The sequence below is a fragment of the Eurypyga helias genome, unplaced genomic scaffold, assembly GCF_000690775.1.
Source record: "Eurypyga helias isolate BGI_N326 unplaced genomic scaffold, ASM69077v1 scaffold34710, whole genome shotgun sequence".
NCBI classification, from domain to species: Eukaryota; Metazoa; Chordata; class Aves; order Eurypygiformes; family Eurypygidae; genus Eurypyga; species Eurypyga helias.
In genome coordinates, this window is record NW_010226862.1 from 375 (window position 1) to 11,333 (window position 10,959).

Sequence of the window (10,959 nt, forward strand, 5' to 3'; positions counted from 1 at the left end):
GGGTCTCGGTGCCGCCAGAGGCTCTCAGTCGGTCATTCCGGGAGGCGTATGGAGCCCAGAGCCAGCACTTCCCCAACTACGGCCGGGGCCAGGGGCTCACCTCCCAGCAGTGGTGGCTCGACGTGGTGAAGCAGACCTTCAGGCTCTCGGGCATGCAGGAAGAGAGAGTCCTAACGCTGATGGCAGAAAAACTCTACCACGACTTCTGCAGTGCCCACAACTGGGAGGTGCTGCCGGGAGCCAGCGAGACCCTCAGCCAGTGCTGCCAGCGCGGCTTCCACATGGGGGTGGTCTCCAACTTCGACAACCGGCTGGAAAAAATCCTCTCCCAGTGCAACCTGCGGCACCACTTTGAATTCGTCCTCACCTCTGAGGGGGTGGGCTTCGCCAAGCCGGACGGGAGGATATTTGAGAAAGCCCTGTGCCTCAGTGGGGTCCCCCCGCAGCAGGCGGCTCATATCGGGGATGACTACACCCGGGATTACAGGGCAGCCCGAGCTGTGGGCATGCACGGCTTCCTGCTCCAGGCTGCCGGGCAGGGCGAGGAGCCGGAGGTGCCCCCCGAGCACGTCCTGCCCACGCTCGGCCACCTCTTGGCTCTTATTGAGAAGGCGTAGCTGTGTTTCAGAGGAGGAGCAGTGCTACTGTTGAGTGGGGAACCGGTCCTGGCGTGGGATTTCTTGCTGCCAGTTGGGCAGGGAATAGCATCAGGCGGTTCTGAGCACAGGGAGCAGTGGTGCCTGCGGAGCAGGAGGGCTGTCAATGCAATAAAATGTATCTGGCGCTCAGCATTGCTGCAGATGTCTTTCCTAGCTCTAAACATACGGTCAGCGGTGGCTTTTTCTAATGGAGCTGGGGACCGGGTCAAGCTGCCCTCCAGAAAACTCATTCTGGGAAGAGGGATGGAGGCAGATGTAGAGGTTTAACCCTTCTTAGTCACCCAGGGAGAGGCTTGAGCATCCCGCTCTGCCAGCACATCAGCAGAGCTGGGGTTGGTTCCATCCCAGGGGAGGACTGCCTGCCCAAGCACCCAGGACATCGGTGCACAGGACCCCACACCTTAGTGTACCCCAGGTTTGCCAGGTTTTCCTGACAGCAGTGGTCAGGAGGCCGTTGCAGGCTGCCTCCTGTGGGCAAAACAGTCTGGAGTTGGGCAATTTCACTTAATATACTGCCAATTACCAAACTTTACTGATTTGGGTATGGATAAATAAAGATGACAAGTTTTAAACAGCCAGGGAAGCATCTTTCCTGCCCTTCTCCCCAGGACCTCTCCTTCCTGCCTGCCCACCATCAGCTCCCTGTGTTTTATCACATTACATTCAACACCCCACTCCCTCTGGTGAGGAGCAGTTCAGGTTTGGTTTCTTTCTGCTGCTCCTTGCTTACTCTTCTGCTCTGACATGGGCTTTCCACAGCCACAGCCCCTCAGGGGTGCCCCCAGGAGGGTGACAGCACCCGGCACTGTCCCTGCTCTGGCACAGGGCAACTCGTCCCAAAGGTGTGCCTCCAGCTGTGTCCCAATGATGTCACTTTCCATGTGTCTGCTCCCTGCCGCTTCAACCACACTTCAGTGCTTCTCCCATTTTCTAACTCCCACCTTTGGGCTGCCCTTGGTCGTTGAGGAATCAAAAGATTTACCCAAAAGCAGCTGGCAGAGCCAGGCATTATCCCAGCACAGCTGGCACGGAGCGGGTGGAGGCTCCAGGAGGAGAGGAAAGCTGCCGTAAAACACATGAAATGCAGACGTAATTCAAAGGCAGGTCGTGTCTGAACACTGCTGTGCACAAGCCACTGGCCTTGCCCGGGCTCCTTTCCCCCATAAAGGTACCGAATAGCGAGTCACTGCGCAGACACCGGTACATTCATCCTGCAGCGAGCGCAACGCTTCGCTCACCGGACGAGCGAGATGCTCTGGTGTGCCACAGCGAAGACGGGATAGAGGGGCTCTGCGAAGGTCTCCTTGTGGGAGAAGAGGATGGTGCAGGAATCGGGGTCGTAAAAGAGCACCTCCCCTCCCGCAAAGTCAACCAGCACTCCGATCTCGGCCGGAGCCTTGATCAGCTCCACCGGCTGCGGATGCCCGGCGTGCAGGAACTTGAATTCCTTGTCGTAGCGTGAGAAGACCCAGGAGGCTGCGTTGAAGCCCAGACGGGCTTCGTTGCCAGGCCCCTTCCGTGGCAGGGAGCTGTAGCAAACCCCCAGCTTGTAGGCGCAGCTCTTCTCCACGCTGACCTTCCACGCGCAGACTCCCGAGTGGAAAGCCACGGTAGCCAAAGCATTGGGCCAGTGGTCAAATTGCTCCGGGCAGTCCAAGTCCACCTTTGCTTTCTTGGGGCTGAAGGTCAGGGTTTTCCTGTCTTCTGACAGGCTGAGCTGGGGGCTGACGGTTTTCTCATCGATGTGAATCTCCTGTGAGCCTGCAAGAAAGCCACACGGTGAGCACCAGCTTGGCGGCTCCTGCCTGAGCCACCCGAAGAACTCGGGGCCAAGAGAGACACAGTCTGCTCGCTGGGGTGACATGGTGCTGGGGGCTCAGGCTGGGCACCAGCACAGCAGCTCCCCACAGCCTGCCTTTCCAAGCCAGGCCCAGAACAAAGCAGGGACTCATCAAAGCCCTGATTTCACCAGACACCTCTCCACCCCTGCACTAAAAATCTGCCACACTTGCACTCCTGCAGAGTCAGAGATGCTGCTCATCTTACTCTGACCTTGGCTCCAATCAAAACAGAACTCAGTAGGTTTGGTTCATCCCTCTTTTGGGAGAGATCCAAATCTGAGCCCCGTCCCTTTCCACCCACACTGCGGGTGAGTAGGACCCGACCTCTCCCTGGGAGAAGTCAAGAGCCTGGCAAGGACAGCAGGGCGGTTTGCAGAGAACCGGCAAAGCCGGTAATACCTGAACGAGGAACAGAGAGGGAGAGAGCTGGGCAGGGAAAATCCACTTCCTGCTGTAAAGCCCAAGTCATTAACCAGCCCACCCTGAGCCGGCTGGGAGCAGCAGAAGGGGATGGCACCAGGCACCAGAGATGAGCATGGCCATGACTCTACCTGGTTTTGCTGTGAATTAGCGGCTGCCCCGGTGCCCTTGTGCCACAGCACAAACCCAGTGAGCTGTAGCCTGGGGTGGCCTGATGCCTGCACCCAGCACCACCCACCCTGTGTGGGCTGCCCGGTCCCCCCACAGGACCCCTTGGTGAGTCTACAGAGCAGGGGCGAGTGACGGATACCTGTACGAGTGTTTCCCTTGCCCTGTAAATGCACTGAGCAGAGAGGTGAGGCTGATGCCCAGCTGACTCCCCCCTCCCGGGGAGCCCAGGTTTCTACCTGCCGGTGCCCCTCCTCGCCCTGCCCTCCCCCACCCTCCCTTCATTCATTTTAGGTCTTAACCTGCCTGTGTAAAATGTAAACATACATTTTAGGTCTTAAATCGCCACGGAAACCAGGCTGGAGCAGGTGAGTCATTTGCTCTCCCAGCCAGCAAGAGCTCTGCCATATCACTCCTGCTCCGCCGCCATTTCCCAGCCTTGGGGGGGGCATCCAGTGCATTGCAGGATGAGACCCTTAAAGAATCAAACCATTACGCTGCACCCCGAACGGAGCCATCCCAGAGCCCGACCTGCTCCAGCACTACGCAGAGCCAGGCCGGCATCCCTCCGACAGTGAGCAGCACTGCAGAGCAGCAGAGTGGGCTGGGGGTTCCTCGGGCTGCCCCCGCCCTGGCGCTCCCCGACAGGAGACGAACCGAGGCTGAATTATCAGTTTGCACAAGATGGAAGTGCCACGCATGCTTGCATACTAGTTGGAAGCTACTGCGGGCAAGAGCGAGCAGAAAGAGGAGCTGCAGACAGCACGCTTTCAGCTGCAGCACACAACCTCAGTGTTTGAGGGTTTATTTCCCCAAGCAGCAGCCAAATGCTCTGCAGCGTGCGTGCCTGCCTGACACGCTGTGCCCTCCCTACATCTCCCATGCTGCCTGTTTGTAGGTTGACTTTCCAGGAAGCCAAACACTGCTATGAATTCATAGAAAACAGCACAGCACAAGACTTTACCTTCCTCTGGCAGAAGAAGGGCACTAAACCTCACACTCTGCGACACCCATCTAACGCAGGCATGGGGCTGCATTCCGGTGTTCACGTACAGGGATCATCCACACCCTGAGGACACCCACGTAACTTTTTTGTGCAACTGTGATTCCAGGAGAGTATCTGAGGGAGGGGAAGCGCTGGCAGAGTAAGAGCAGGGTAATTTGGATCAGCAAATTTTCCCACAGACAAGGGTTTTGTCATGATTAAATTTGCCCTCTGGATATTCCCATATATACTGATGAACAATTCCACCAGGAATTTGTCTCACCCCAAAATCTATTTTCTCTGTGCACAGTACCCGTCGGAGTGGCCTTGCCACTTTAGAGGGATGGGGGATGCTGAGTAGGTGAGTTAACATCTCTGACAAGTATGTCTGTGTCAGCTGCAGCACATTCTACTGCTTTTAAAAATCCAGGTTCCCATTTCCAAACTCACACACATGAAATTAAAATCCTTGTAGCCAGATGTAGGCACCAAGGTGGAATCCAGACCCAGCCTGGTCCCTGGGGAGGTCACCATGGAGCAGCCCAACATCTCAGCCAGCTGGGACAGCCTCAATCTATGCCACCCCTGCAGAGGGTCCTCTGCCTGCTCTCCAGCCAGCATCACCCCTCGCCTGTCCCCTGGCAGGACTAGCACGGTGGCCGTCAACCAAGACCACCCAGAACGCTGCCAGGAGATGTACATCATCTCTTGGTTTAGGGAAGAAGCTGCCAACCCCACACAGAAGCAACATAGAAGCCTGGATGCCAAATGAGGACACGAAAGGAATGGTGTTTATTTTGGGGAGTGAAATGGAGGTTCCCATTGGTTTCCAGGTGTCTATGAGGCTACGGGGGAAACCATCAGGGCTAGGAGTTCACTCTTTTCAAGCAAATAAACAAGACTGACACCTGTTCAACTGCCTTCGGGAGGGACCACCACATGAAACACAACATTGCTGTGTCTGAATGAAAGCTAGGACCACCTAGTATTAAACCCCTGAGTTAGTACTACCTCTAAGGCTCGGTCCTGGGTGGACTACGGATGAGTGAGGTAAGCAAGGACATGGCAGGCATCCTCAGCCTGCGATAATGACATGTTAAACATAACCAAAAAACCCAAACCAAACCAGAGTGCAATAATAGCACCAACAGACCCAGTACTAGAACCGAATGCCTTAAAGTCATTACATTTGACAAGGATGCTATTGGGAAAGGAATCCACTAAAAAAAACATGTAACGACAAAGAGAATTAGGGAAAGGTTTCCTGCAGGACTTGACAGCTCCGAGCGTCTGCCGAGAACCTGCTCAACTTTGCCAACATACAGCTGTGAGAGCCTGCACGACCGCCAGCACTCAGAGACTCAGAACAGAGAGAAACCAATCACACAGGGAAAGCAACAGCAGAGCATGCAGGAGAAGAAGCAAATGTTGGTGTTGTCCAGAATGCACCGATACTGGAAAACAGAAGAGCACTAAAAGCCGGAGGCATGTATCCTGGAGAAGGACCTGGAACAGGGAAAGACTGTGATGCTCTCAGCAGCATCAAGAGTGAGATGAGCAAAAAATCAATGGTTAATGCAACAGCTTTGGAAAGATGACCCCAGGGATTGCTCACGAGGTGGCACGCAGGCCAAATGTTTTCAAATGGTGAAGGATACTGCCACCTCTGAGAAACAAAAAATACATTTGAAATGTTCTAACGATGGCCTGGAAGCAAGAGTAAAAGCAAACATTTCACAATCAGAAATCCAAGCAGATCACAGCCGGAAGAAGAAGGTGTCTCCCTGCTTGACAAAGCCAGCATCAACCTGGTAAAACCATACCCAGAGCACGTCACTGCCCTGACAAACGCCTCTAATGTACAGCAAGAGCTGAACCAGATCACGAATATGTCTCTAACAAACCACCAGCTCGTGCACAGCCACAGTCTCAGCTTGGGATCAGAAACCCACTGCATTTACCCACTTCTCATTCCAGCACCTCAGAGCATCTCACAGATGCCAGGTGGGCGAGTTCACCCTTTTAACACCACCAGCAGCCCAGGGCTAAATGCAGCAAAGAGGAAGTTCTGTGGCAGAGATTTCTTGGGGCAGCATCAGCCTCACTGCTGTCACCAAGTGATCCAGGAAACAGCAGAGAAACCAAGTGAGGTTAATCAACAGAGCTGATAAAAGAAACGGCCTTTTCAAACCCCTCTTCTCCCGTCAGCCACAACCAGCTGCTTCGAGCCACTCTCCCCTCTGCTGCTCCTCCCGCTCCCCTGGCTGGGGGCTCGGAGTGACAAGCAGGGGCTGGGACAGCAGAGGACGGCAGGATGACCCAGTCCTGGGCAGGACACAGTATCAGCGTGTTTTGACACAGCATCAGGGTATTTCTTGGGGCACAACATGAATTAGCACGCGGAAATCCCCAGAGACTCCCCAGAGAGCGTGAGACCTGAGCGAAACACTGACCTGCGAGGCAGCAGAGAACGGCAGAGGCCCATAGGCGATGCAGCAGTGGACTCTGAACACAGGTCTGATTAAAGTTTAACTTTGAGGATTCCATTGGCTCTAAGATTCCCTCTGCCACCTCTGTCCTGGCAAAGGAACACAAGAGTTATTTTGAAATGCAATGATTTACTGATCAGTGTCTAAGATCACTGGGAAGTATGACAGAAACATGAGCTGGAGCAGCAAGAGGAGCACTTGCTGCAGAGACACTGCACCAGGAGTTACTAGACCAACTCTCCTCCCAGGCGGTACTTTCGGTCGGCTTTGGTTACAGTCCCTTCTGAAAGGGCCCCAGTGTTTCAAAACACAACCCCAGCAGCCTGAGTCGACAGCCTCCTCGCTCAGCACAGATTAAACGTGTCTGAGAGTGGCCCTCAAGATGCAAGAGGAGCACACAGAACAGGCTGCAGGGAGAGAATCGGATTCCCCTCTACTGACAAAGCTGCGCTGTCAGAGCAAAGGGGGATACAACAGGAGAGCAAGCCGGGACTCTGGGTTTCATACAGCATAGCAAGGGGGTTGGGGATTTGCTGGGTCCCTCTGGCCTGCAGCACACACATGAACTCCTGGTTGTAAGGGAAGGCTCTGGCACTGGCTGCTGGTGATGTGCTGTGGCCGATTTTTTACTCTCTACAGGCAAAAACACCCCCGAAAGTCCTCTGGGTAGCAGAGCCAACCAGTGCCAGCTAGCACCTTTGCAGCAGCCACGGAAATAAATGCCTGTGAAACTGCAGCCACCCAGCTGCCTCCTCAAGGGTGGGCAGCCCCACGTCACTGCTGTGACCGTCAGAAACTCTGACACTGCCCTGATTCTCCCCTCAGGAAGGAGGCAGCTTGGGCCTGCTGCCCTCAGGGTGATGCTGGCCAGCAGCCCCCCAGGCACGGAGCACACCAGCTCCCCAGGAGGTTAATCCTCCCTCCTGCCAACAGGCCAGGGATGGGCTTGCTCCATTGCCCAGGGAGCCTGTGGAGTTTACTCAGGAGCTGGAGAAGGTCTCCCATAAGCAAGGGGCAACGACTCTGAGGAGACGTTCCAAGACTTCTCCGTCTTGAGCTGCAGCGCAGTGCATGAAGCAGAGACAGGAGGCCACGCTGGCATCTCCGTGCTTTGTCCCTGTCCTCAGCAAAAGCCATGCAAGGGAGGAAAGAGGGGGTGTCACCAGCTGCCTGAGCAATGCATGCTGCCCACAGCGGAGCCATGGAGCGTGCCAGCAAGCTTGGAGCAGGGGTCAGGGCAAGGACCAGGAGCAGCCAGGTACTAACCTCTCGAAGATCTCTGGTTCTGCATGCTGGGGACAAGGAAAGAAAGAGTCATCACAGCTGAAATCCCCACACATCATAGAATCACAGAATCACAGAATGGTTTGGGTTGGAAGGGACCTTAAAGACCATCCAGTCCCAACCCCCCTGCCATGGGCAGGGACACCTTCCACTAGACCAGGTTGCTCCAAGCCTCATCCAGCCTGGCCTTGGACACTTCCAGGGATGGGGCATCCACAGCTTCTCTGGGCAACCTGTCCCAGTGCCTCCCCACCCTCCCCGGGAAGAATTTCTTCCTGATACCTAATCTAAACCTCCCCACTTTCAATTTAATCCCGTTACCCCTTGTCCTGTCACTACAGGCCCTTGTAAAAAGTCCCCCCCAGCTTCCTTGTAGCCCCTTCAGGCACTGGAAGGTGCTATAAGGTCTCCCTGGAGCCTTCTCTTCTCCAGGCTGAACACCCCCAACTCTCTCGGCCTGTCCCCATGGCAGAGGGGCTCCAGCCCTCTGAGCATCTTTGTGGCCTCCTCTGGATTCACTCCAACCCGTCTATATCCCAAACACAGGTTGGGGCGCAGCAAACCCAGGACCCAGGGGGCAAAGTTCTTCCTGACCCAGAGAAACCCACCCTACCTCAATGCTGGCCCTACGGAGCAGGGAGAGCATCCAACATCCCTTTTCTTCAGCTGCAGCGCTTCCCACTCCCTGACTCAGAAAATGAGTGGGAATGGCTGAGGGCAATACACCTTCCACATCCAGCTAGGGGCAACGTCTGCTGCAGCAGTGGGACTGGGTGGCTGGGTGACAAATAGATCGAGAAGGGCACGGGAGCATCTAGACAGAGCCTGCATGTGGCAAGCGGTGTGGGAGCAGAACACCGCAAGTATAGCTGGATTGTCCGGCGCAAGGGAAACATGGGAGAGCTGAGGCAGCTGGAAAGTCTCAGACCCACAAAGAACCAGCTCTGACTCCATACTCTCTGGTAGACACCAGCCTGTCTGCATCTGGGAGCTCTTCCTGCTGCACCTTGCTTTGCCCAGAGTATGAAAACCCCAGCCCTGAGCTCCCCCCTCCCCTCCCACCCCATCAGGGCACACTGCAGGAGCATCCTGTGCTCCCAGCAAACAACCCCTGAGCTTTCAGCAAGGGTGAAGCTGCGGAGGACCTGAGCCAAGGGTCAACCAGCCACTGATCAGACCCACTGGTTCCTGTACCCACTGGCAACGGTGCGTTCTCAAGGCACGGCCCAATTAGCAAAGTGGTAGGAAAATATTTGATCCCTGCTCAAATACGAGCTGCAGGGTGCTCTGCATGCCTTTCACTTTCCTGGGACACAACACGTATCAGTTCCTGATAGACACAAACACCAGCGATCCAAGGTGGAGGAACTATGATTCCTATTTCCTCTCCACCACATGGCAAAAGGAGAACATGAGGGTCTTGCTGTTTCCTGCCACTGACACCCGATGGATCTTGCTTCCAACTCCTACTCTCTGCAGAGAGGCCACAGCCCGGCCAGCAGGATGCTGGGACAGGACAGAAGCTGTGGTTCCCAGCACAGGAACAGCCGTCTACCCTCTGTCCAGGGGATCAGTTCTCTTTTCCAAGCAGAGTTGCTGCCCCCACCTTCACAGTTAGATGTGGCAAGCAGAGGCTAAAAGCAAAGAAGAGGAGGTGCAATGCCCACCGCTCACATCTCCGAGAGGAATCGCTTGGGTAAGCCAAGCCAACTCAATGGCCAGAGAAGGAGCTGAGCGAAGGGAAGCACAGGCTGCTTTGCACAGTGGATATCCCAAACGGAGGTATGCCAGACAACCAGGCACATCTTCAAGAGCTGTAGGTGCTCCCAAGGGACACATTTCGATTAGAACTAGACAGAACATTAGAAAACTGGTGGCCCAACTGACTGCTCTAAGAGCAGCTCTCAACCCACAGCTGTCCTGGCTGCCAAGCCTAAGGGCATCTGAGAGCTGGCAGCATCAAGCCAAGAGCTTGGAGACCTAAGCCTGGGTGGTTCCAAGCACACAAAAGCAGGATCAGGAAGAGCAGATGCTCTAGGAACCACAGAGAAATCACAGGGGCTTGTCAGGAGCAGGTGGAGGAGGTTCCTTGAGCTACACCTGAGCCAGGTCCTCTCCAACTCTGCTGTGAGTGCAGCAAGCTGCTGAACGCCCTACCTAAGCCCCACAATGCCCAGGATACAAAGCCTAGGTCACTTCTGGACTGACCCGTCCCTCGGAAGAAGGAGCAGTACTCACCACCAGGCCCTGGTCATCCAGGTTGGTGATCATGTCCACCAGGTAGGTTCGGAGGGCAGCCAGCTTCTGCAAGGCCTCGGTCCAGTGCACCCGCTGGGTCAGGATGCTCTGGTGCGCCCGCTCCTCCTCCGCATGCACCTTCTCCAGCAACCGCTGCTCTTCGTTTTCACACGCGTTCCCCACGAAGATCAGCCTCTGGATCACCAGCTCCCGCGCCACGTTGGCTGCATTCTGCCGGCGAAAGGAGAAACACCAGCCTTCCTTCAACCCCAGCAAGAGCACCAACCACTTCTGCCGGCTTTCCAGGGGCTCAGCTGTTGGGATTCCTCAGTTAACTGAGCCCAAGCCACAGTAATCATCATGATGTAGAGGTAAACGGGACAACCAGTGCCAAACCTGTCTCGGGGCCTAACCCTGGTACTTAAGTGACAACCGGTGAGGGACCAGTCCCACCCCCCTGCAGATCTTCCTGGATTTGCTGCTGAGAAACACAGGCACCAGGAGAACTTGGCTTTTGCTCTGGGTGGCAGCGGGGTGCAACAAAAAACCTGGAATCGTTAAGGCTGTTCCTGATGGGATGTTTAACGGCTGTACACGAACACCAAGAACTTTGTTCACGGACATTTCTAGGCAGATGAAGCAGGAATCGCAGGCGCACCTTAGTGCTCCACTTGCAGAAGCCCCGCACACCGATGAGTCCCCCGAGAGCTCAGCCTCTCAGCCGGGAATGGTGAGCACGGGAGTGCATGGGGCCAGCCCCACGCTGTGCTGGGAGAAGGGGCAGGGACTCACCAGGACGCCCTGGTCCTTGGCAGGCAGCACCTGGTCCACGTGCCGGGCAATGGCAGCGCTCTGCAGCTGGAGCCGCTCGCACC

General features: G+C 55.6%; 2 protein-coding genes across 2 annotated transcripts; one reads left to right on the forward strand and one right to left on the reverse strand.

Annotated features, from left to right (window-relative positions):
• Positions 1-2: 2 nt before the first annotated feature.
• HDHD3 (haloacid dehalogenase-like hydrolase domain containing 3) lies at positions 3-617 on the forward strand (the record flags this gene model as incomplete). Its single annotated transcript, XM_010154783.1, has 1 exon — positions 3-617. A coding segment is annotated over one exon (615 nt), but the record flags the coding sequence as incomplete, so codon positions are not given.
• A 1,276-nt stretch (positions 618-1,893) lies between these two features.
• On the reverse strand, positions 1,894-10,954 carry BSPRY (B-box and SPRY domain containing; the record flags this gene model as incomplete). Its single annotated transcript, XM_010154793.1, has 5 exons — positions 1,894-2,420; positions 6,527-6,651; positions 7,829-7,854; positions 10,085-10,315; positions 10,877-10,954. Coding segments are annotated over 5 exons (987 nt in total), but the record flags the coding sequence as incomplete, so codon positions are not given.
• Between the last annotated feature and the right edge of the window lie 5 nt (positions 10,955-10,959).